General features: G+C 44.3%; 1 protein-coding gene and 1 long non-coding RNA gene across 7 annotated transcripts in view; one reads left to right on the top strand and one right to left on the bottom strand.

Moving 5' to 3' along the window:
• Window positions 1-26740, top strand: part of LOC105468702 (ClpB family mitochondrial disaggregase) — a 148439-nt gene that overhangs the window by 65087 nt on the left and 56612 nt on the right. For 3 of the 5 annotated variants that reach the window (XM_011718940.2, XM_011718939.3, XM_024788777.2), the window contains 2 exons: window positions 3558-3647; window positions 17593-17721. In XM_011718940.2, coding sequence (XP_011717242.2) covers window positions 3558-3647; window positions 17593-17721 — 219 coding nt within the window. The remainder of the gene's footprint in view (window positions 1-3557; window positions 3648-17592; window positions 17722-26740) is intronic. The other 2 variants (XM_011718943.3, XM_011718941.3) reach the window with 1 other exon arrangement.
• LOC105468701 (uncharacterized) lies at window positions 1992-25248 on the bottom strand. Of its 2 annotated transcripts, XR_011610908.1 has the most exons (4): window positions 25117-25248; window positions 23436-23593; window positions 17143-17252; window positions 1992-2127 (listed from the first exon to the last, which is right to left on the bottom strand). It is a non-coding gene; the product is annotated as an uncharacterized lncRNA (long non-coding RNA). The 2 variants fall into 2 exon arrangements; XR_011610909.1 differs by lacking the exon at window positions 23436-23593.

Here is a 26740-nt window from a genome sequence, read left to right as displayed (position 1 = left end):
GTCTGCCACAGTTTTCTGGCAACTGGCTTTATTTTCCTGGGTGTATCGGTTTAGATGTGGTATGCTGTCCAACTTGGTGCACTGAACATTCTGACTTGGACCTGGATAGTGATAGTCCTTTAGAATCATCTCAGGGCTCTTCTCTCTCATCAGCCTCAGCCTTTAGCTTCTTCTTAACCATGTCTTTCCTTTTTCTGTTTAAGGAAACCTCATTTTTTTAGCCATTCAGCCAATATATATTGACTGCCAATTGTATGCAAGACACCATACCCAGCTCTGACTCATTCTCATGGATGAAATGCAAACAAAAGAATCCTGTAGTTCTCTTATTTTTGTATTGGATTGACTTTTTCATGAAAAATTACCTGACTTGTAGGGATGGGTAAGGAAGGTAGAGTAGAACAAGAGCTGTAATTCCCTTTCCCTCGAGTGTGTCTAGGCAAATTCACAGGAAGGTCACAAGCTCAGGAAAGTTGGACAGTCCTTCACTATTATAGTAGACTATGGAGTCAGTGCTAAGTCCAAGAAGTTCACTAAATTTCTAATGGATATTTCTGTGGCCCTTGGCCTGCAGTTAGTACTGAAGAAAGGTATAGTTTGTGGCTTTGGAAAGACCTCTCTAACCTCCGATGATACATTCCTTTTCTTCTATATTAGTATTGTTGTGAATATCAAGAGATAAAATATGTGATGTGTGGATTGTAAAGTGCTCTACAGTTGTAATTGCTTATTAGTTTCATTTATGTATAATTCAGCATGTTCTTACTGAATGTCAGGCACTCTGCCAGCTGCTGGGATTATATAAATGATTATACATAGTCTAGCCCCTCAACAGTGCTCCCAGTCATTTACAGAGACAAGCCTGTAAACAAGGAATCACAATGCAGAGTGATAAATGCAGTGGTAGCTGTACAAATATGTAGGCAGCACTGATGTAAGTAGTGGTGAGCTCCACCTGAGAAGTGAGCAGACTGGTGTCTGGGAAGTGTCACAGGGTAAGTGACCTTGAATTGGGTCTTAAGGATGAGTTGGAGGTTGCCAGGAAGGCTAAGAGGAATGGACCTTCCAGACAGAGGGAACAGTGTATGCAGAGGCATTGGGTGGGGGTTAGGGAATGACAGCAGATGGAATCATCTGCTGCAGGATTGAGGAGAACAACAAGAAATAAGGCCAGAGAGTGAAGAAGGTTACACATGGGAAGGACCTTGTAAGGCAGTTCTAGGGAGCTCATTCTCTATTCTGAAGGCCAAAGGATTTTAAGCAGGACAATGTCGAATTCACACTTGCATTTTAGATGGACCATTCTGACAGGGTAGAGGAGGAATTGGAGGGGAAAGATTATCAATGGTTCTTGACTTTTTAGGGATAATGGACTCCTTTGGGAATGTGATAAGAAGCTATGCTCCTGTCCTCCAAAAATACATTTAAAATATCTGGAGATTCCTAAAGGTGATCTTTGGGAATACAGTAAATAGATGTTAGCAGAATATTAGAAGATTGAGTACTCAGTGGATTGTGAGAATTGATGGAAAAGGAGGTATGCATGGTGACACCTCAGTTTCTAGTTTGAGTGAATAGTTAGATATGTGGGTCTGGAGAGCTCAAAGGAGTAGTTTGGCAGGAGACAGGGATTTAGGAGTATTTTCCATTTGCTTGGGAGTTAAAACAATGGATGTGACCGAAATTGCCCAATGAAAGTATTTAAAGTGAGGGAGTGGTAGGAGAACAAGTCCTTTACTCAGGATACCAGCATTTAAGGTGTGAGCAGGAAAGAGGATCCAGGCAAGAAAACTAAAAGGTATCAAAGATGCTTTGTGTCCGTTTTACCTGCTGAGAACAGACACAGCCTAGGGAGGAAAGAAACTTCTTTGCCATCCTTGCTGAGACTTTGTCATTGGTTATGCCATTCCTAGTTTCACTCTTCTCCTGTGTCATGTGAGCATTGCTCTTTAGCAAGAAGCCTACTCAGCTGGGTCCACTTTTGTCAACGTTGGTGTTTCTGGGTAGAGGGCAGTCTTACTGGTTCAGGTAGCCCAAGGGTGCTTGGTATGGAAATCTTGTTGGCCCGATTGTTCTTTCCTTTCTCTCCAGCCCTCAGAGTGCCATCTTCAGAGGCACATTGGTGTCCTAGAGAAAGTTTGGGCTTCAGTACCAGATATCTGAATGATTCATCTAAGCTCTGTTACTCACTAGATATGTGATCTTGAGTAAATGACTTAAAGTCTCTGAATTTCAGTTTTCTCATCTGTAACGTAGTAATAACAATACCCATCTTATAGGGTTGTTAGGATGATTAGAGATAATCATATATATATTTAAAGCACGGTGACATTTAATGCAGAATTTCTCTATGGAGATGGGTTTTGGCAAAGTGTAAAGCAGGAAGCCTGCCTGGGAGGTATTGAGCAACTCACCACTCAAGGGGTGCTAACAGCTGAGATATCTGCCCATCATGGATTCTGTAAAGGGGATTCTTGCCATGGGTCATTGGATTATCTGGCCTCCAGTGCCCCTGTCTGCCGTGTGATTTCTAATGTTCTTAAAGCTCTAGGCTTACTATCAGAGCAAGTAATGTTCTTTTGTTTTGTTTTGTTTTTTTGTTTTTGAGACAGAGTTTCGCTCTTACTGCCCAGACTGGAGTGCAATGGCACGATCTTGGCTCATTGTAACCTCTGCCTCCTGGGTTCAAGTGATTCTCCTGCCTCAGCCTCCCAAGTAGCTGGGATTATAGGTACCACCACCATGCCTGGCTAATTTTTATTTTTATTTTTATTTTACTAGTATCTTTAGTAGAGATGGAGTTTCACCATGTTGGCCAGGCTGGATTCTAACTCCAGACCTCAGGTGATCCACCCGCCTCGGCCTCCCAAAGTGCTGGGATTACAGGCGTAAGCCACTGCACCCAACGTAATATTCTTAAAAGAAGTGGAATTTGAGTTGGGCTTTGGAGGATGAAAATGACGGGGAAGAAGAAAAAAGCGGAGGGCGTGGCTTAGAATGTCTGTGAGATGAAATAAATGTGGAGAGAAGTATGAGGATCATAGCTGTTCCTCTGCCAACCTATTCCCTGATCTCGACCACATTCCATTCAGTGCCTTGAGCCCTACCCATGCCCACTCCAGGAGTGTTCCACTTGTGGCTGGCTGATGGGTGGGGGCCCTAATCCTCAGATGGAGGAGGTAATAAATTAGTGGTAACAGTAAACAAGTCACCCAGCCCGGGATGCCGCTGGCTGCTTATAAGTAACTGTTATAAACATCGGGTGTCTGGGGCTGTCAGAAATGCAAGCAAGCATTTTGAGTGCCTCTCATATGTACAATTAAAACAATAAAACACGGCAGAAACGCAGCCAGAGCGGGCTCTAAATCAGCTTCTCTTCTCAGCTCCAAGTGGCAGCTGAATAAAGATGAGTGGGGCAGAAGCTGGGTTGGCATAGGGCCCTTCTGGGGGTAGAGGACTTGGACCAACCCCACCAGCCTGAGTGCCCCGTTCCCACAGCTCCAGGGTCTGCAGGGCCTGGCCTGCTCCAGCTGACCTCCCCATCTCTGTGTCTTCAGATGGGCGACAGGACGGTGCAAGCCGGCACATCACAAACCAGTGGACAAGTGCCCTGGAGTTCAGGAGATGGCTAGGACTCCCTGCTGGCGGTAATGGAACTGCTCTGTATAATATTTCTCCCCCTCCCCAGTACATGCCAAGGATGGTCTCATCTGACTATCTTTTTTACTCAGTATAAGTTAACTACCCAGCACCCACTGTGTGCCCAGCCTAACCCAAGCATAGCAGAGAGAATGCATGCCCTTGGAGAGCAAAAACTCAGCTGAGAACAATAAGGCTCCCAAGGAAATAAGAATCCCCTAGAGAGCTTGTTAACACAGGTTCCTGGACCCTACCCTCAGATTCTGATTGAGTATGTCTGGGGTGGGACCCGAGGTTTTGCATTTCTAATAGGCTCCGACCCTTTGGAAAGCATGATCTAGACTACAGGTATTAGTTGTGGTCTTGTGCTTGAACTGCTTAAAAAACTCATCTGGGCCTTCACCTCCCTACTAGAGATCTTATTTTGCCACTTTAAGTTTCACTCCTAGAGAGGCTGTGTGTTTAAGCTATGGTATTATGTGTGTGCAGAACACTAAATAGCTCTGACACCTGGAGCGATTTTCTATACCTGCCAGAGGCACTGTCTCCTTATTTGTAAAAGAAAGGTTATTGGGAGAGTTAGAGGTAGTATGGTACATTTACCCCTAACCTAAACCCTAGAACATAGAAGAAATTCTGTGAATGTAAACCTCTGTTTCTACATCCTCCTCCTCATTATACTCTTAACGGAATGTCAGTCTTTGACACAGCCTTCCAAACGCTTTTCTCTGGTAGCAAACTATTACCCTCAAAGAGCCAAATAGTATTTAGAGTCCAAGGAATGGCTTAGCCATTACCTAATTGTGTGACCTTGGCAATTCTTTTTTGCTCTCTGAGCTTGATTTTCTCATCTGTAGAGAATAATATTTCCTACACCATAGGCTTATTGTAAGGCCCAAATTGGAGGACTTACGAAAGCGCTTGAGAAAATACAAGGCATTATGCAAATATAAGGTGCTTGCAAGAACAGTAATTAGTAATAATAAAGACTTAAGACATTACCAAGACAATATTTGACAAAGGGTCCAGTCAGAGGTACAGATAGCAAGGACCATAAGAGCTTAGAGAAGAGAATCTCTGGCTGAAGAAGTCAAGGAAATAAAATGACATTTGAGCCTCAAAGTATCGGAAGGTTTTGGACAGCTGTATGGAGGGTTGACAGGTGGGTGCAATTGAATGTGAGTAGAGAAGGGGTGTGCGATGTTCAAAACATACAGAGTGGTCGAGTGTGGTGGCTCATGCCTGTAATCCCAAGACTTTGGGAGGCTGAAGCAGAAGGATTGCTTGAACCCAGGAGTTCAAGACCAGCCTGGGCAACATTGTGAAACCCCGTCTCTACACAACTTTTATTTTATTTTATTTATTTATTTATTTTTATTTTATTTTTGAGACAGAGTCTTGCTGTGCCGCCCAGGCTGGAGTACAATGGCATGATCTCAGCTCACTGCAACCTCCACCTCCTGGGTTCAAGCAGTTCCCATGCCTCAACCTCCTGAGTAGTTGGGATTACAGGCATGTGCCACCATGCCCGGCAACTTTTTTGTGTTTTAGTAGAGATGGGGTTTCACCATGTTGCCCAGGCTGGTCTTAAACTCCTGAGCTCAGGCGATCTGCCTGCCTCGGCCTCCGAAAGTGTCAGGATTAGTAATGAGCCACCATGCCCTGCCCAATATATTTTTTTTAATTAGCCAGGTATGTGCCTGTGGTCCCAACTACTCAGGAGGCTGAGACAGGAGGATTGCCTGAGCCCAGGAGATCAAGGCTGTAGTAAGCCACGGTCACGCCACTGCACTCCAGCCTGGGTGATAGAGCAAAACCCTGTCTCAAAAAACAAAAAACCACTCAGATATGAGAAACAGAAAAATTATGTTTCACGCTGGTAGGTGAACATGTTGGGGTGAAGCATGCACGCAGCAGAAGATTCATCTTAGAGAGTGATGAGCGATAAAGATGCAACATTAGTAGAGTAGGGCCAGATCAAGACTCTTGGACTTTATCCTTTAGACAGAGAAGAGCCTTGAAGGTCCTAAAGGAGAGGGCACTGCAGGAATTGATGCCTTTCAGGATAGAGAAACAGAGGGAGGTGATAATGAGATGACGATGGTGATAGCTGCAAGGGTAGCAGATAATATTGATTGATACTTACTTTGTATTCACAGTAACCCTGTAATATAGGTAGTAACCCTATAATAAAGGAAACTGAGGCAGAGGCTGTCAAATGCCAGCAGAACTATCTCCTGCTCTTATATAAGACCCAACAACCATATCAGCCTGCATGTGCCCACAGCTTAGTCAGCTCAGATCTCTGGCTTGTCCAAAGGCTTGGGAATCTGCCAGGCCAAAAGCTGTGTGGGCAATTTATTATTTTTAATAATGTCACAGCCCCTTCCTCATCCTTGTCCAGGCTCACTCAGAGCCTTGTCACACTCCGTGGCCAGTGTTTCTACATGTCATTTCTCCATAGTTCTGGTTCTGGCCACCATAGAGTTACCAGGATACATTTTGGCCAACTGCATGATTAAATGAATCAGCCAGTTAGGTTGATTATTTCCATCCTTTTAGCCCTCCAAACTCTGTGTGTGTGTGTGTGTGTGTGTGTGTGTGTGTGTGTGTGTATCTGTCTGTGTCCTAGGAGAGAGAGATAGACTAGTTGACATGTTTTATTAAACAGAATAAATTTGATGCATTTATAAAAATAAGAAAAAACAGAATTGGGTGGCAAAGAACTAGTCTTATGATTTTTAACCGATTTACATATTTTGTGTATAAATATTTTTTCATCAAAAGTTCCAAATCAGGGATGGGTCCCACACACCACACAAAATATATTAGAGACATTTATATGGATAGCAGGAAGGGAGACAGAGGGCTGAAATTTTCCAGGCACCTAGTGATTGATAGGGGCTGAGGCTCCCCCTGACGCTTTATTGAGTTTCCGATGATTATCTCTCGCTGAGACATTTTTTACAGATGACGGTCGAGCTGTCACAATGGACCATGGGGGAAAAAAACCCAACAATAATAACACTTTAATCTTTTTACTGCACTGCTCCCTAGTATCTCAGATTCATCTTCCCTGACGCACGCAGTTCATTATTCTGCCCCTCCCTGGATGGGAAATAAAGGAAAATATATATATATGTAGACACACTTACCCACATACATACACACACAGACTATATAAAAGAGACCACCTCAGAACCAGAGAGGGGCAGAATTTATTGTTCTTTTTGCAAGTATTGAGGTTTATTAGTAGAGATGCTGGGTTGGCTTGGAATTGGCTATTAATTACAGCATTTTGTATTTGTTTTTTATTGCGAGTTTTTAACATCTTGAAGAAAAGGCAGAGGAGAGGCAAGCAGGTGTAGAGATGGGGAACACAGAGGAACCAAGTTTGACCAACCGAGTAGCATATCTGCCGAGAGGCAAAGAGCCGCCACCTTCTTCTTGTTGCCAGCCCTGCCCCAGAGAATCTGTGGAGCTCAAAGAATGCTGCTTTGGATAGGATGGGGGTGGGAGAGGAGGGGGAAGAGGGTGACCTCAGGGTACTTATAGGACAAATCTAAGGGAATCCAGATACTTGTGAGCATGTCACTACTCTGAGAGTTAGGAGAGGTAGGAAGTAGAGAAGGTTAAAACAGAGTTTTGATGGGTCTGTAGATAACCGAGTAACAGATTCTTAAGTTTGCCCCACCTTATGAATTTGGTGATGTGAAGGTGAGATGTGGGCTCTGGAAAGCACTCCCTGGGTCTGCACTAAAAAGAAGGGTCCTGAGCCAGAGAGGATGCTGCACTGACTGTCATGGCCACAGGCAGGGATAATAGCCTGTCTTCTTCAAGTTCCTTGCCATCCTTCCTGGTCTACACCTTCCCTTTCATGGAGGTGAGAGAAAATGGGTTTGGGGTCTCTGTGGGAAGGCTGCCCTTGAGGTGTCTCCAGTGGAATAAGTATTGTTGACCCAGTCTTTAATTCATCAACTCTATTCTGAGCCCCGATGCTACACTAGAATGGGTTGACAATGAGGTGAGGTCCTATTCCTAAGGAGAAAACTTCCAGTCCATGGGCAGAAACCATGTCTGTGAGAATCATTTTCAAGTAGGGGATAGTCCTCCAGCCATCGGCCAGCCTAGGTGACCATGAGTGCCTTCTCTATATAAAGGATAAAGACATGTTGAAGACACAGTGTGTGTCCATCAGGAACCTGTTTCCTGCCTGGGGAGACAAGCTTAACATCCGTTTACTAAAGAAGTGTTTGTTAAGCAACCTGCCATGCTTAACAGAATACACATGAAACAATCTGAGAACACACAAGACTATGTAAAAGGAAATGTTGACTAATTTGATGTAAACAGAAGGCATAGAGGAAAGGGAGATCAGTGAAAATCAAGATGCTTGAATTGTAAAGTGTGGGTAAAATGTACATAAATAAGAGAAAGCATAATAAAGCCATGTAATCACTTAGAGAAAAAGAGTTATAAGCCTTGGAGTTGAACTTTCCAGCTCAGTCAGTGACTGCCAGTGTGACTTTATAAGATACAAAACTTCTCTAAGTGCCAGTTTCTTCATTTATTGTATAGGAATAATAATGTAACAGCCTAGTAGGGTTCTTGTGAGAATAGTCATAAAGTTCCTGGCACAGTACCTGGGCACATAGTGAGTGTTCAATAAATGGAACCATTATTTTCTTACTGTTCTGTTGTATATTTACTTATCTGAGTATTGGAGGAAGACTCTTAGTTGTGGGATGTTAGCCTTCAGGACTCACCTGTGACTCTCCACTAGTATGAAATGGGCCGCACTAGTATGGAATGAGCCTGAAAGATTCTACAGTGTTAGTGTTAGAGGTGATTCTGGCCAGTATTGGAATGACATCAGGAAGAGGAAAGGATACAATAATAAATTTATTACCATTTATTGAGTCCTTACTACATGCCAGGCAATATGCTCATCTTCTTACATATATTTTTTAACCTAACAGCTTTATTAAGATTTAATTTACATACTATACAATTCACCATTTGTTTTTATGGAGTGTGAATTATATATCAATTAAAAAAAGAAAGAAAATGAATGATACAAGAGCTTTAAATAGAAAAGCCTCTCTTCCCCTCCTTTCATACCTCACTAGATTTCCTACCTCATTTCTTTTTTTAAAACATTTTTGTATCAAATCTATTTTAATTTCAACTTTTATTTTAGATTCAGGGCCTACATGTGCAGGTTTGTTACCTGGGTATATTGCATGATGCTGGGGTTTGGGGTGTAATTGATCCCATCACCCAGGTACTAGACATAGTATCCAATAGTTTTTCAACCCTTGCCCCCCTTCATCCCTCCGTGCTCTAAGAGTCCCTGGTGTCTGTTGTTGCCATCTTTATGTCCATGAGTACCCATTGTTTAGCTTCCACTTATAAGTGAGAACATGTCGGCTGGGCAAAATGGCTCATGCCTGTAATCCCAGCACTTTGGGAGAACATACAGGCTGGACACAGTGGCTCATGCCTGTAATCCGAGCACTTTGGTAGGCCGAAGCAGGTGGATCACTTGAGGTCAGGAGTTCAAGACCAGCCTGGCCAACATGGCAAAACTCCGACTCTACTAAAAGTATAAAAATTATCCGGGTGTGGTGGTGCGAGTAGCCTGTAGTTCCAGCTACTCGGGAGGCTGAGGCACGAGAATCGCTTGAATCCAGGGGGCAGAGGTTGCAGTGAGCCTAGATTGTGTCACTGCACTCCATCCTGGGCAACAGAGAGAGACTCCATCTCAAAAAATTAATAATAATAAGTGAGAACATGCAGTATTTGGTTTTCTGTTCTTGTGTTAATTTGCTTAGGATGATGGCTTCCAGCTGCATCCATGTTGCAGCAAAGGACATGATTTCATTCTTTTTTGTGGCTGTGTAGTATGCCATGTAGTATCACATGGAATAGTACCATGTTTTCCTTATTCCGTCCACCATGGATGGGCACCTAAATTGATTCTGTGTCTTTGCTATTGTGAATAGTGCTGTGATGAACATATGAGTGCATGTTTCTTTTTGGTAGAACAATTTGTTTTCTTTTGGATATATACCCAGTAATGAGATTGCTGGGTCGAATGGTAGTTATAAGTTCTCTGGGAGATCTCCAAACTGTTTTCCACAGTGGCTGAACTAATTTACATTCCCTCCAACAGTGTATAAGCATTCTCTTTTCTCTACAGCCTCACCAATAAGAGCCATTCTGACTGGTGTGAGATGGTATCTCATTGTGGTTTTGATTTGCATTTCTCTGATGATTAATGATGTTGAACATTTTTTCATATGTTTGTTGGTTGCTTGTATGTCTTCTTTTGAGAAATGTCCTTGTCTTTTGCCCATTTTGTAAATGGGATTTATTTTTTGCTTGTTGAGTTAACTTCCTTATAGCTTCTTGGCCAGGTGTGGTGGTTCGTACCTGTAAGCCCAGCACTTTGGGAGGCCGAGGCAGGTGGATCACCTGTGGTCAGAAGTTCAAGACCAGCCTGGACAACATGGTGAAACCCTGTTTTAGAAAACAGGATTTTCTAAAAATACAAAAATTAGCCTCGTGTGGTGGTGCACGCCTGTAATCCCAGCTATGTGGGAGGCTGAGGCAGAAGACTCACTTGAGCCTGGGAGGCGGAAGTTGCAGTGAGCCAAGGTCACACCATTGTACTCCAGCCTGGGTGACAAAGTGAGACTCTATCTCAAAACAAAACAAAACAGACAAAAATCCCACATAAGTTCCTTATAGATTCTGGATATTAGACCATTGTCAGATGCATAGTTTGCAAATATTTTCTCCCATTCTATAAGTTGTCTGTTTACTCTGTTGATAGTTCGTTTTGCTATGCTGAAGCTCTTTCATTTAATTAGGTCCCATTTGTCAATTTTTGTTCTTGTCACAGTTGCTTTTTGAGGACCTAGTAATAAATTCTTTGCCAAGGCTGATGTCCCAAAGGGTATTTCCTAGGTTTTCTTCTAGGATTTTTATAGTTTGAGGTTTTGCACTTAAATCTTTAATCCATCTTGAGTTGATTTTTGTATGTGGTGAGAGGTAGAGGTCCAGCTTCATTCTTCTGCATGTGAATAGCCAGTTATCCCAGCACTATTTATTGAATAGGGAATCCTTTCCCCGTTGCTTATATTTGTTGACCTTGTTGAAGATCAGTTGGGTATAGGTGTGTGGCTTTATTTCTGGGTTCTCTATTCTGTTCCATTGGTGTGTGTGTCTGTTTTTGTACAGTACCATGCTGTTTTGGTTACTGTAGCCTTGTAGTATAGTTTGAAGTCAGGTAATCCGATACCTTTGGCTTTGTTCTTTTTGCTTAGGATTGCTGTGGCTGTTTAGGCTCTTTTTTGGTTCTATATGCACTTCACCATTTAGAGTATATAACTCAATGGTTTATATGGTATATTCACAAGAGTTGTGCAAACTATCATGACAATTAATTTTAGAACATTTTTATCATGCCATAAAAAGACCTCATATTCATTATCAGTCACTCTCCATTTCTCCTCAACTATTACCAGCCCCTGGCAACCAGTAATTACTTTCTGTCTCCATAGATTTGCCTGATCTGGACATTAAATATAAATTGAATCTTATTTTATTTTTTGAGACAGGGTCTTGCTCTGTCCTCCAGGCTGGAGTGCAATGGTGTGATCATGGCTCACTACAGCATTGACTTCCTGGGTTTAAGGGATCCTCCACCTCCACCTCAGCCTCCTGAGTTGCTGGAACCACAGGCATGCGCCACCACAGCCCCCGGCTAATTTTTAAAATTTTTTGTAGAGATGTGGTCTCTCCACATTGCCCAGCCTAGTGTTGAACTCCTGGGCTCAAGCAATCCTCCTGCCTCAGCCTCACAAAGTGCTGAGATTACAGGTATGAGCCACCATGCCCAGCCTCATTGTGGTTTTGATTTGCACTTTCCTGATGGCCAGTGATATTGAGCATCTATTGATGTGCTCTTTGGCCATTTGTATGTCTTATTTGGAGAAATGTCTATTCCAATCCTTTGTCCATTTTTTAAGTTAGGTTTGCCATTGACTCTTGTGAGGTAGGTGATATTATCTCTGTTTTGGAGATGAAGAAACTGAATCTCACAGATGTTAATAAAGTCACACAGTCAGTTTTGCTTTCCAGACTTGCAGACTCCAGCCCCCATGGTCTTTCTAATACACGTTGCTGCCTGCTGAGGATTCACACTGGGGTCACCAGGGTCCTCTATGTGGCAGGAATGGAGGGGGAAAGGAAGAAGGTGGGAAGGAAAATCTGCTTGAAGGCTGGGTGCAGTGAGTGGCTCATGTTTGTTATCTTAGCACTTTGGGAGACTGTGGCAGGAGGACCACTTGAGCCCAGGAGTTTGAGACTAGCCTAGGCAACATAGAGAGACTCCATCTCTCTATATATTTTATTTAATAAAAAAATGTTTTTTGGCCAGGCACAGTAGCTCACACCTGTAATCCCAGCATTTTGGGAAGCCGAGGCAGGTGGATCATCTGAGGTTGGGAGTTCAAGACCAGCCTGGCTAATGTGGTGAAACCCCATCTCTACTAAAAATACAAAATTAGCTGGGCATGGTGGCACATGCCTGTAATCCCAGCTACTCAGGAGGCTGAGGCAGAAGAATCACTTGAACCCGGGAGGCAGAGGTTGGTGAGCCAAATTGTGCCATTGCACTCCAGCCTGGGTGTCAAGAGTGAGACTCCATCTCAAAAAAATAAATAAAGTAATTGGAATACACTTCATGCTGAAGCTCTTTACGCTTTTTTTTAGTTTGAATGATGGTGGAAAAGATGAAAATGATGAGATGAAGTAACTGATCCAAGTTGGAAAGTCGGAGACCTTTCTGGTGGGTTGTAGACAACTCCCTCACATACACACACTTTGTAGATGCCATTCCTGAGCAGTGGCAAGAAGGGGCAAGTGCTCTGCTTCTAACTGGTTCTGTGATGTCTCAGCAGGGTTTTAATTTGTGTAGAGTCTTCAGTGAGAGGAAGCTGAGAGACCAGAGGCTTCTTCCTAGAGACTCTTGATAAGAAGTTAGCTTAGTCCCTGAGCTTCAGGTTGTATCATTCGACCCTGAGTTATGTGAAGCTTGGGCCTGTGGGCATTGGCAGAAGCTGCACAGTACAGAAGATAGAGCAGAGGCCATGGAGCCACTCAGACTTAGGGTCTAGTCCTAGCCTACCACTGACCAGCATTGCAAGTTGAGCAGGCCACCTAACTTCTTTAAGCCCGTGTTTCCTCATCTGTTCAATAGAGATGATAGTACTTGAACTGTCGGCCCTACATGGATTGTCATGAGGATGAGGGAGTGATTGCCTTGAAGTGCTCCCTACACTTTAAAACATGATACAAACATAAGGGGTTATTCTCTTATTTGTCTTATTAGTCATAGCGGTTCCCTCTCATGAAAACATGTTCACATCTTTAAAGACAAGGGCACTGCTAGACATTCCATAACATTAGATGGCACCAGCTCCTGGGAGTGGCCAGTAGAGACCAAGAGGGACTCAAAGCTAGGATTGCCTTCCCCTGCAGAAGTGAACAGTAAATAAAGCTTTTGTTATCTAGAGACCACTGCAGGATTTTAACGAGGGTTCGGCTGTCAAAAAGAAACTGCTGAGTGACACCCAGTGAAACAGATGGCTTTTAACTCAGAACTCTATTCTCATGCTCACTGTGCCCTCCCCTCCCTCCCTCCCTTCCTTTTTTCTTTTTCTTTTTCTTTTTTCTTTTTTTTTTTCTTTTTTTTTTTTTTTTGAGACAGGGTCTGGCTCTGTCGCCCAGGCAGAGTGCAGTGGCATGATCTTGGCTCACTGCAACCTCTGCCTCCCTGGCTCAAGTGATCCTCCCACCTCAGCCTCCCAAGTAGTTGGGACTACAGGCATGAGCCACCACGCCCAGCTAATTTTTGTATTTTTTGTAGAGTTGGTGTTTCGCCATGTTGCCCAAGGTGGTCTCAAACTTCTGAGCTCAAGTGATCTGCCCCCTCCTCGGCCTCCTAAAGTTCTGGGATTACAGGCGTGAGCCACTGTGCCCACCTCACTGTGCCTTTCTGACAGGAAAAGTATATGCAGGATTCCTTGAATGAAGCCTTTTTTCACAGAAAAAAATACACTTTTGGAAGCCCATGATGAGATAATAACGAACATTTATTGAGAGCTACTATATGCTAGGCACTGTACCCAGCCCCTTTATTCATAGTGTCTCATTTAATCCTTACAACCTCCCATGAAGGCGCTACTGTTATTATCCCCACATATAGATAAAGGAGCCTGGCACAGAGAGGTTCAGTAAATTGCCCAAGATTACACAGTCAGTAAGTTCAGAACTGGGATTGAAACATAAGTGGTCTGACTCCAAAGCCCCACCAAATACTGCTGACTGGTATTACTTTTATTTTTATTATTCCAAAACCAAAGATAATATTAAGACCTTGTTTATGTTTTATGTATTTATTTGTTGATTCAACAAGTATTTGTCGAGCACATACTTACGGCCATACGCTGCTGGCCAATGGAGAAGGTAGTCATACTTACTGTCTTCATTGAGTTTTTTGTCTAGTGGGGAATTGTCAAGTAAGCAGATGCTTGCAATAGAATGTAATAAATACTAGATTTAGGAGATGCCTAAGGTGCTAGAGGAGCTCTTAGGAGCAATAAGTACCTCAAACGTAGGAGGAATCACTGGAGAAAGTGACTTCTAATCAGAGACCTTCTAATCAGAGGCCTAGCGGTGTACTGGAGTTAGCCAACTGAAGTAATGGGAGAGGGGAAGATGTTCCAGGTAGTAGAATAGTATTTACAAAAGCTCAGAGGCAAGAAAGAGCATTAGAAGGGTGATGATGAGAGATGAGACCTAGGTGAGCAGTGAGCCTCCTCTGGACATTCCTTATTAGCTGGGCTATGACACCAGCACTCTCCTGACGTTTGCACCAGAATAGCCCCAGCTGTGTTCCTGAAGTTCGTCTGCTGTTTATGGTAAGCACCCTGGGTATAGCTCTGTCATTGCACGTGTGAAATTGTATTATCATTTGTCTGCTCAGTGGTCTGATTCTTGCATTAGGATGTTAGCTTCTGAAAGTCAGGAACTGTGTCTTATTTATTATTATATCTCCAGGAACTACCACCATGCATTGGTGCTCATTAAATGTTGTTTGTTGAATAAGTGATGTGTTTTCTTTGTAAAATGGATTACACTTTTCTTGCTTCCTTGAGCCAACTATCACTTTTTGTCAGGTTCATCATTATATCCAGCAGTTAATGTCCTATGTGGCAGTTCAGTGATGCCCTTAGGGGCTTTTGAGGTGCTGTACTCTGAATTCCTTTTTCAGCTTTTCATTGTCCTGTTCTTTTCCCTGCCTGCCTGGCCAATGCTTGATTGTAATCAATCTGCTTGGTTCTGTAGCATCCTCCCTGGCCTTCTTATTTCCTTCTCCCAGTCTGCAGTGGACTGGAAATAAGATCACCTAGCATGATTTGATAAGACTGTAACTAAGGGCTAGTAATCTCTGACTGAGGTCCTAAAGGGATCTCTTATGGGAAAAGTGTAGATGCCATTGCACATGGGACTTGTATGTTAGAGGCCTTTTAACTTCCTGTTCTTCCTGCTCCAGGAAAGGTCAGATAACACCCCTGGGGCAGGAGCAGGGGGTTCATCAGTCTGGAGAGGCCATGGCAGGAGTAGAAGGCTCATTGACCACTGATTCTATAAACCACAAGAAACTGTTGTCTGTTTTCCAGCTGCACATTCCACCACCTTTATTTTGGCCAAATATTTGAAATGCTTTCATCCACACTAGCTTATTTGAGTGCTAGCTACAAACCTTAGACCATTTTCTATTAAGGGCAAATTCTGCAGAGACTGTGTTTGCACCTTCACCCAAACAGGAAAACAGGATGGAATAAGAGCCAAGGCTGGGACCAGGATATCTGGGCTCTACTTCTTTCTTGGTCTCTGATTTCCTCATTTGGAAACTGAGGGTGACATTATGATATGTGAGAAAGAGTGAGGACAACCACTTATTAGCTATGTGACCTCTGAGCCTCCATTTCCTCATCTATAAAATGGGAATAATAATTACCTACTATGTAAGGTAATTATGAGAATTAAGTAAGATTAACTGTGTCAAGTGACCATGTCAGGTATAGAGTAGAAGGTCAGTGAGTGAAATCTATTAGTAGCCAGGTGCAGTGGCTCATGCCTGTAATCCCGGCTCTTTGGGAGGCTGAGGCGAGTAGATCACTTGAGGTCAGGATTTCGAGACGAGCCTGGCCAACATGGCGAAACCCCATCTCTACTAAAAATACAAAAATTAGCTGGGTGTCGTGTCAGGTACCTGTAATCCCAGCTACTCAGGAGGCTAAGGCAGAGAAACGCTTGAACTCAGGTAGGGGCTGCAGTAAGCCACATGGTGCCACTGCCCTCCAGCCTGGGTGACAGATCAAAACTCCATTTAAAAAAAAAATCTATTAGTATTAGGAAGAGGCATGGCAGTCTTCTGGCTTTTGGAACTTTGTATGGGATGTTGAGTATTGTGCAGTGGGGAGAAGCATAGACTCCATTCCAAGACCACTTGAAAAAGAATGGTTTAGGAATTGTCTGGTACTTTTGACTACATTGGTAAGGTCGCCTCTTGACTGAGTGTACCCCTTTATCCAGTGAGAGGTAAGAGGAACCTGTCCTCTGCAGATCCTGTGCTGTGGACTCAAGGAGAAGAGAAGTACAGGTAGTCAGGACCCAAATTGTACCCCCACAAACTCAGCTCAGGAGGGAATGTAAGACAGTTGCCTGGATAACTTCCACGTGGGGGCTAGAAAGAAGCTCCGTCGCCTGAGCAGGGGAGAGAGTGCTCTGTGGGGTCTCATTTCCCAAGGGAGGGCCCCAGAGGTGGGGTAATGTTCTAATTTATTGTCCAAACTGGAACTGTCTATAACAACAGACGAAAACCAGGACCACCCTGGGTAAACAGGGTGTGTGAAGTCACCCAACCCAGAGAGTCTTGGAAAAGTGATGGACTGGTTTTATATTATTTTATATCAAATCAGAGTGAGAAAATCACAAATATTAGCACTAGAGTGAGCCTGGGGGATTTTGGTTCTTTGACCACATGAAACGCTTGTTCTTCTTTCAAAAAAAATGTTTACAGGTAATTATTAAGGGTAAAAATGCAGATTACAAAATTGCATTTACAGTAAATTCCAATTTTGTAGGGGATACACACACACATGAAATTTGGAAGAACATATATCAAAATCTGACATGTAGTTTCTCAAGTCACTGAGATATCAGTCCCTTTTCTTCTTTGTACTTTTCTATGATTTTAAAAATTTAATTGCTTTTATAAATTTTTTAAGTTTTAAAAAATTAAAACCACTTACTTACTAGAATGTAAACATTTTCAGAGCAGAGAGGTGTATTAATCTTCTGCTAAAACAGCCTCTGTCTGCTGCCCCACTCTTCCCTTATCCTACCCCAACCTGTTTTCTTTACCTGCATAACTTCTCTTCATCCTTTAAGACTCCTGTCTTCTGGGATCCTCTCCTCATGTCCAAGTTGAGCTAAACTCTCCTGTGGCATTCTGATATATTTTTCTGTTATACCTATAACAGAGCATTTATCTCAAACAGTTCTATAAACATCTGGTTATTGTCTGCCTCCCTCATCAGTTAGGTCAGGGACCTTATCTGATCTATTTCATGTCCCCAGGATGAATCCTAACACATAACAGATGTCAGTAAACACTGTGGAACTAACTGGCCTCTGTTTTGCCTCTTCTTACCCAGCACAGATGGCCAGGAACATAGTAGGTGCCATTTTATGCTTAGTGAGTAGGTAGATGAGTGAGTGAGTGAGTGAATTAAAATGCCACGAGAAAACAGGTGAGATTGGTGACTCATGCTGTCATTGCTAATGGAAGGGTTTGTGTTGCTGTCTCCCCAGTCCTGATCACCCGAGAGGATGACTTCAACAACCGGCTGAACAACCGCGCCAGTTTCAAGGGCTGCACGGCCTTGCACTATGCTGTCCTTGCTGATGACTACCGCACTGTCAAGGAGCTGCTTGATGGAGGTGAGAACAGAGGTGGAGGAAGGGTGGGGTGGGGGAGGTGGAGGAGGAGTGGAGTGGGGTTTGGCAGGGGGAGAGAGTACTTGGCAGCCTCTCTATTCTGGAAATAACATACTTCCCCAGAGCCCTGTTATCCTCCCAGAGCTAGGGATGCCTCGAGAGCAACTTTGCTTGCTGAGAATGGCAGTGCACACATGTGGTTTGCCCTCCTGTGGCTGATGTGTGTTCTCTGCCTACATGTGTGTGTGATGCACCATGCCATCCTGCCTGTCTGTGTATGCTGTGAGAGTTTTCTGGATTGCTGCTACCCCTAAAAGTGTTCTCTCTTCTCCCCCGTGACCTCCAAAGCAGAGCTAATGAAACAAAGGAGAGGCTCTTTAAATCCCTACTAACCCAGGTCACAAAGACACCTTCTTTGGTCCCACCCCAGTCTCAGGCCCCTTTCATTACTCTGGGTCATGGCACCCTATTCTTTTCTGTCATTACACTTGTCACAACCTGAAATTGTTTTTGTTTGTTCAATAGTCTTCTCCCTAACTTGTCTCTGAGCTTCTAAAAGGCGAGAACCATGGCTGACTGGTTCAAGTGTCCCCAGCATCTACTATAGTACTTGGCACTTAGTAATCACTGAATAAATATTTGTTGAATAATGAATACCCTCTCTTTGGAGAACATCAGTTAATTGGAGCGACAATATATGCCATCGCCAGACTCAGGCTGGGCAAGTGTGTTACCTTCCAGACACATCCCAGTCACTTTGTTTCCCACTTCCCCATGTCCCACGCCGGCCTCTCCTTGGGAGGGGGTGGGAAGCAACTTGCCAGGATGTGTGGGCACAGACCCCTGAGTGAGTGCATAGTACATGACTGCCTGTTCATGCCCCCTCTGCTGCTTTTTGAGGGCCAGGGATCCTCTCTTGGGGCTAGACCCCAGGGTCTTCCTTGTTGGGATCATTCTTCATTGAACCTGAGCACTGGAAAGGTCCTCAGAGGTCTCTGGGCCACTCTGATGATTGCCTGCCTCTCTGCCAGCAGAACCCTCTCCAACAGCTGGCTAGCTGACATTTTTCAGAGACAGAAGGAACCCTCCTTCTTCCCCAGAGAGTTAATCCCATTTTACTTCATCCTTGACTGGTTGAAACATCTTTTATTTTTTATTTATTTATTTTTTTTTTTTTTTGAGACACGGAGTTTTGCTTTTGTTGCCCAGGCTGGAGTGCAATGGCACAATCTCGGCTCACCACAACCTCCGCCTCCCGGGTTCAAGCAATTCTCCTACCTCAGTCTCCCAAGTAGCTGGGATTACAGGCATGTGCCATGTGCCACCACACTTGGCTAATTTTGTATTTTTAGTAGAGACAGGGTTTCTCCACGTTGGTCTCGAACTCCCAACCTCAGGTGATCCACCCACCTCAGCCTCCCAAAGTGCTGAGTTTACAGGCGTGAGCCACTGCGCCTGGCGTGGTTGAAACATCTTTTTAATGAGCTGTGGTCTTCTTTGTAACTTATGCCAACTGTCTTTTGCTACCTAATCACTTTTCCAAATACCAGTCTTCAAAGAAAGTTCTATTAGTCCCAGAGCTTTTGCCTCCGCAGGCCCAGCATCCCCAGATCATCTTCTGATTGGCTTCTGGGGACTTCCCAGGAACATGTAATTTTGCCACTTTCTGTCAGCCACAGCCATGCTAGCTTAAAACCCAGGCCTGGCCTGTATCCCCAAGCCTACAAGGGACCTGCCCCAGAGCAGCCAGCATATGCTTTGTTCTGGGGCACAGCCACTGAAGGGCAGGACTACTTGTGGATGTGGCAGCAGTGCTTGGGATGACTGATGCTTCTGCAGCAAGAACTTGCTGCTCTCAGAAGCAGAGACTTAGAAAACGTCCCCAAGCAGAATGCTTCTTCCTTTGTCCATTGGAAAGCTCTGTGGCAAGACATTTGTAGCTAAGATTTGGAGTGTTCACCAAGGACATTCTCTCTGCCGTGCCTTAAAATCAATCAATACTCCCAGCTATTGTCCAGTAGTTTACATTCTCTGCTTCCCCCAACCCCCAGACAGAGAATTCACTTTATAAGGAGCCCCTCTTCCTAGCCTTCTAGATCGAACACCTTTGAAATGAAAAGACAAGGGCCTTTTATGAAACTCCCTCTGTCCTCACCCCCCAGGCCAAGGCTGGCCCTTTGAGCCGTTCCAGGGCCATGGTTCCTGCCTGTTGACTTGGAACAGATGCCCTTAGCCCCCACCTTTACATTTCTCCCACCTGCCTTTTTAGCCAGCATCCATTTACACCCCCTGCCCTAGCCTCCCAGCCTCAAGGGCCAAAACCGTTAACCCACTATTTCTCCCTCCCAACCCTGAACAAGTTGCCATCACTCAGGGCCGGAGGCTGCCAACTTCTGACCTCCCTTCCCCCTGACCTCCCTTCGTCTGCCTGTGTGTGTGACCAGCCAACCGAGAGGCAGGATCCTGCTCTATCATTCTAGGGGCTGTTGCCAGTAATATTTCCAGAGTCTTTTGACCTCAGCTGACCCTCTCCAAAGGGTTTCAGGAAAGGCAAGGGAGCCTACCTTCCTGCCCATCCGGCTGGCTTTTTTTTTTTTTTTTTTTTTTTTTGAGACAGAGTTTCGCTCTTATTGCCCAGGCTGGAGTGCGGTGGCACAATCTTCGGCTCACTGCAACCTCCACCTTCAAGCGATTCTCTTACCTCCAGCCTCCCAAGTAGCTGAGATTACAGGCGTGTGCCACCACACCCAGCTAATTTTGTATTTTTTTAGTGGATGTGGGGTTTCTCCATGTTGGTCAGGCTGGTCTCAAACTCCCAACCTCAGGTGATCCGCCCGCCTGGGCCTCCCAAAGTGCTGGGATTACAGGCATGAGCCACCGCGCCCAGCCCCATCTGGTTTTCTTAGGCTGTGCTTGCCACCAGCCTTGCTGCAGTAACTAAAGGGAGATTCTGTGAGATCCAAAGCAGGCCTAAATACAGAGGCCAGCCTGTGCTCACAGGGCCCACACAGAACAGTTTCCTTGAAATTACTTAGTCCTCTGGGATTTAGGGTCCCCAGACCTTAGAGGGTTAGAGCTAGAAGAGTCAGCTGCTCTTGCTGTTTGACCAGAAGTCCCCATTTGAGCTGGGAGGAGGTTCAGACAGAAGCATCAGGCTGATAACATGGAAAGCTCTCTGGCCCAATTAGAAGGTGGCATGGAGTAATAGAAAGGGAACCTTAGGCTTCAGAATCATGCCAACCTAGGTTTGAGTCCCAGGTCACCTACCTATTAGCTGTGTTGCCTTGGACGTGTTTCCTTAATTCTCTAAGCCTCAGTTTTCGTACATCTAAAATAACACCTGTTTCACAAGGATAGCATGAGGATTGGTGGTATTTTTTATGAAAGCCCCTGGCAGGCACATGGTAGGTGCCCTGTTATAAGTAGTTATCGTTGTGACATGTGTAAAGAACTCAAACTCTCATTCTGGCAGCTGTAATTCCATTCCTCCCCAATATGGAACTTTTAAGGCCTCTTAATTTTGTCTCTACCTACAACATTCCTATCCTGCCTAAAGTGCCGTCATGTTCCCTCTTTTCTTATCTGAATCCTCAGACTCTTCAAGGCCTCCCTCTCTTAGGAAGCCTTTCTTGGTCGTCTGGTCTACTCTGATACTTCCTCCTCCAAACTTGTATAGCATTGTACAGCTTAGCATAGACTGCTTAACATCGCCTCATTTTCAGGAGATGCTGTGGCATAGTGAAAAAGAAACAAGCTTTGAAGTCAGACCTGGGTTTAAATCTCAGCCCTGTCAAGTGACCCTCGGCAAGACACTTGCCATCTCTGAGACCATGGGCCTCAGGGGATCCTAAGACAGATCAGGCAAACTGTCACTGACCCTGAGAGGCTCTCACACTGTCAGAGGAGACAGATGTGGAAACAGGCCATGATAATGGGGTAGGTGCTCTGACAGGCGACTGGACAAGGGACTCTGGGGACGAACAGGGGGAAATGCTGTATTCTGCCTGGTAATCAGAGAGGTGGAATCAGTTACAGAAAGCTTCCCAGAGGAGGGCGTGCTTAAGCCTTATCAGGAAGGATAATGGGAGTTTGCTCGAGTTCTCCAGAAGGGTTTTGAGTTAACCAGTGCCAGTCTTCTACTCTCAACCACCACAGAAAAGTACAGAGACCCTCGTGTTTTTTACCTTGAAAGATGCTGCTTTTGCCTGTGTTGATGGCTTATCAGCAGGAAGGCTCTGCTTCAGCACTTGAATGCAGGTGTGGTTGGAGGGAGGGAGGAAGGTGGGGAAGAGGCAGTAGGACTAGAAAGAGGAGTGATCAGGGAAGGTGGCTGGAGTCTCATACTTCAAGTTCCTGAAGATGACTCATCTTGATATTTCCAGGACCGTTAAGTTGCTTTGACAACCAGGTCCTTTCAGGAATGTGATCCCACTGGCAGATCCTTCTTCCTAAAACATATCTGTAATCATGGCAGTTTTTCTTGACCAGGGTTCTTCCAGAGAATTGAGCCCTCATTCTCCAAGGCATCCATTGTACACAGGAATTAACATCTCTTCCAGGCATCTAAAATGGTACTAGCTATATATATACACCTTTGGAAGCATTGAGAAAATCACTAGTCAAGTATTTTTTTGTATATGCTTCAAAGGAGAACCCCCAGCTAAGAGAGGTTGCAAGGGAAGGGCATGAATATTGGAGTCAGGATCTTGGGACCAGCCCTGCCGTTTAATAGGTATGTGATCCAGGGCAAATTACTGACTGTTCTGAAGTTCTTTTTCCTCATCTGGAAATGGGGGTGTTGCCACCTACCTCCTAAGGATTTATAAGGATTAGGACATATGTACTTCTACAGAGTAGGTACTTTTTATAAAATAGTCTCTGTTATTAATTTCAGAAACACTCAGTGCTCACTCATTTAAAAAAAAAAAATCCTAACCATACTAATGTTTTTAACTGGTTTTAGAGTTGCTCTAGTCTGACCCTCGCCTACTTTTTCCCCCTATTGGAGCCCTAATACTCCAGCTACACTGTGTTCCCACCTTGGTGCCTTTATTCTCGCAGTTCATTCAGCCTGTCTTTTCCCTTTAAGACCATTTCTCATGCTGGTGGAGTTCTTTTTACCTGTCAGTCCCCAGCCTCATGCCACCTTCCTTCTGAAGTCTTTCCTGTTCTCTGGATTTGGGTCCAGTCTCACTTACTAGACCAAGGCAGATGAAAGCCAGGCCTGTGTCTTTTTTTATCTCCATCTCCTTTGCTACAATGCCCTACATGTGGTTTAGTATGTTTTTGGATTGGATGCACTGACAAATCTCCAAAACCACTGTAGGTTTTCTTTTGGGAGTTGTGGTGCTTTACTTTTTGGTCTACCCTTTGCTGATCCCCTTCCCCGACTCTTAATTTCCTAATGTGTCTGACTCTTTAGAGCTTCACTTATGAGCCACCTCCTCCTGGCTACCTTCCTTCTCCTTATAGTCATAATACCACTTCCTTTTCAGTCACTGGTGCTCTCATTTCAGAAACACTTGGGCTTTATCAAAACCTAATACTTTCCCTGGGGCCTCTCTCAGCCTCCTTCACACCTACTTTAGTGAATCCTCCTTGCCCCTATCTCCAAGTCTGTGCTCAGTTATCAGTGTTAACCAGCCGTCATCAAATGAGTCCTTAAGTTCCCCACCACCCCTGCCGGAGGAAAAGATCCTTTCCAGTGGGGCCATCACCTTTAACAGCCTCTTGGCTTGTTGTCAGGACCCAGAACTTAAGAGTTCCGCTTCTTGTTCCACTTCACTGTCTGCCCATCTGGTGGCACTGCCTGATGTGGAGGGAATCAGCTCTGCCTCAGGCTGTCTGTCCTCTGTTGAAGCTCCACACTGATTCCCTCCAGCAAAACAGAGAAGGGGAATGAGCACTGGGTGAAGTATCAGATGTTCTGGCTCTGCCACCAATAAATCCTTTCACCTTTAGGCATATCCTTTCTCCTCCTCAGTAAAATAAAGAAGTTAGGATAGCAGATCCCAAGGACCCCTTCCAGCTCCAGCATTCTTTCACTTACCAAACACTTACTGAGCACCTCTGCTGCCACAAGGCCTGCCCTAGGCACCAGGGAAACAAAGATGATCCAGACATGATTTTTGCACTTAAGTAACTCACAGTTCGGTGAGAAAACCAGACATTTTAACCAAGAATTGCTATCTGGTGTATTAATGGAGATCTGTAGAAGGTGCTGTGAGATCACAAAGAAAAGACCTTTTAAATCTTGAAGAGGGCAGGGAAAGCATGATGTAGGAGATGGTGTTCACAACAAGTCTTGAGGGATGAACGCCAAGTATACAGGTGGCTGAGGTAGGAAGGCGGAGGGAGCAACGTGTTCAAAGGCATGGAGAATGAAGCAGCATACTTTACTCAGAATATTGCGGGTAGTTCAGAAGAGCTGGAGGGTATCAGAGGGCAAGAAAGCTGGAGCTGATATTGAAGGTCACTAATGTAAGCTCTGCTGAGAAGACTGGACTTACCCTGCAATGGAAAATCATTAAGATTTAGAGGAGGACTAGGATAGGCTTTATGTTTAATGTGAAAGATGATTTAGGCATTTCTAAAATGTTTATCAGTAGCTGAATGGATGAATAAATTGTGGGATGGTCACACAATGGAATAATATATAATGGGATTGAGTGAACTCTTGCTCTGTACTACAGCACAAACTCACATCAGGTCACAAGCCAAACATAGAAGAGTGCTTACTGTATGCCTGCATTTAAAGTCCAAAACAGAGAAAACTAATCAATGGCATAAGAAGTCAAGGTAGTGCTTAACCTTGAGAGTGTGGGTAGTGACTGGGAGAGGCCGTGAGGGGATCTCTGGGATGCTGTAATGTTATTTCTTTATGTAGATGCTGGTTATGTGGGTGTGTCCATTTTGTGAAAATTGAGTTGTATCTTTATGTACTTTTTACGCTTTTCTTTATGTGTTACACTTGAAACAGGTTTAAAAAAATGAGGGGAGGCTGGGCTCAGTGTCTCATGTCTGTAATCCCAGCACTTTGGGAGGCTGAGGTGGGTGGATCACCTGAGGTCAGGAGTTCAAGACCAGCCCGGCCAACGTGGTGAAACCACGTCTCTACTGAAAATACAAAAATTAGCCACGCATGATAGCAGGTGCCTGTAATCCCAGCTACTTGGGAGGCTGAGGCAGGAGAATCACTTGAACCCAAGAGGTGGAGGTTGCAGTGAGCCGAGATCATGCCATTGCACTCCAGCCTGGGCGACAAGAGCAAAACTCCGATTCAAAACGGAAAAGAAAAAATTATATTTTTAAAGGCATGCAAAATATAGCCCAAATTTGTCATTAATTTCTATAGACATAAAATTACTCTAGTTGCTATAAAAGTTTCCAGATACTTACTGTTTGTATTTATCCCATCAAAAACTGGTGGCAAAGTTCACTGTCTGGCACCAATACACAGATCACCCTTAAAACATCACTGCTCTGCTGGTACTCCCAGGCAGAAAGGGGAGACAAATGAGCAAAATAGAGCCTCTGCCCTCAACTAGCTTGAAGTCCAGTGGTAAAGACATTCTGACACAAATATAGTCACACTGTGTGGCAGAGAGGTCAGAGCACTGCCATTATGATGTAGACATCAGGGACTGTGATCCACCCCAGTTCTGCCACATCTCACCCTTCTCTAACATGGCACTTCTCTAACATCACTTTTTTCCTCTATAAAATGAAGAAATTGTGTCAGGTGATTGAATACTAAAGGTTTCTTCTTGTTTGGATTCAAATGTTAAAGGCCCTCCATGTTAGCAGTTATCTGGGGGAGGGATGGGGAGAGATTGCTAATGGGTACAAGGTTTCTTTTGGAGATGATGAAAATATTCTAAAATTAGATTATGGTGATGGTGCACAACTCTCTAAGTATACGAGAAACCTCCTCTAAATTGTATACTTTAAATGGGTGAACTTTATGGTATGTAAATTACATCTCAGTAAAGCTATTAAAAAAGAAAAGAAGAAAAAATCCTCCATGCCTCTCAAAACCAGAAAATCTTGTCTAGGATGTCTGACTTGTTGCCTGAAAGCAGGCTGGAAAGCCAGGAGGACCGGATCGACCCCACAGCTAGTGTGGTAGAGGAGATGAGCCCTTCTGTTGTATAAAACAGTTTCCTTTTAAAGAATATCATTTAAAAATCTGTAAACCTCTCTCTTCCCTTCCTTTTTATTGATTTCCTGTTATTATTTTAACAAATATTTATTGCATCCTTGTAAAGCTTAAAAGTCTGGTAGAATATAGATGTTAGGCAAATAGTTACAAAATTACCACTAATTATTAGCTAACTTGATAGCTAATAATAAAAGTATTATTAAGGAAGAATAGAGGGTACTATAAGAGCATAATGAGACCTAATCTAGTCTGAAAAGGAATGGAGGTAGTCTTCCCATATGGCATTTACATTGAGACTCAAAATGTGGGTGTTAGGCTGTGATTTAGCTTGAGAAAATCCTGTGGAGAGGGATGGCCATTAGTCAGTCATCCAAAGGGATCCAGCAGTCTAGTCCGGAGCATTTTGGGGAGTGGAGGAGTTCTGTGGTATTGTATTTGTAGCCCATGTGGAAGACCAGGCCTACAAGGGGCCCTCAGTGACCTGAATCCTATCCTTAGCCCCTTACCCAGTATAGAATGAGGAACTGTCCTTGCTCACCCCAGGGAAAAGTATTTCTGTATCCTGGCTCCTGTGGACATCAAGGAGCCACTGCATAGTTGAGCTGGAGATGAGCCTGGTCACCAGAGCCCATGCTGTCCAGAGCCACTTGCCATCCAGGCCCCCGCATTTCATCAAGGCTTTAATCGGCTCCAAGCAGTCCTCATATGAGCCTGGCTGGTATCCGGCATGACCTCATCACCGCCAGTAGTGGCAGCTGGAGGCCAAGGCTCCCTTGGGTGAGGGAGAGGTCAACATCAGCTGGGCGAGGTCTGTTTCGTGTCCTACACTCTCCTCCACCTTCACTGAGCCTGGAAACAGCG

The sequence above is a fragment of the Macaca nemestrina genome, chromosome 12 (genome assembly GCF_043159975.1).
Source record: "Macaca nemestrina isolate mMacNem1 chromosome 12, mMacNem.hap1, whole genome shotgun sequence".
NCBI lineage: Eukaryota > Metazoa > Chordata > Mammalia > Primates > Cercopithecidae > Macaca > Macaca nemestrina.
Note: the sequence above shows the minus strand (reverse complement) of the source record. Positions and strands in the feature narration are given on the sequence as shown.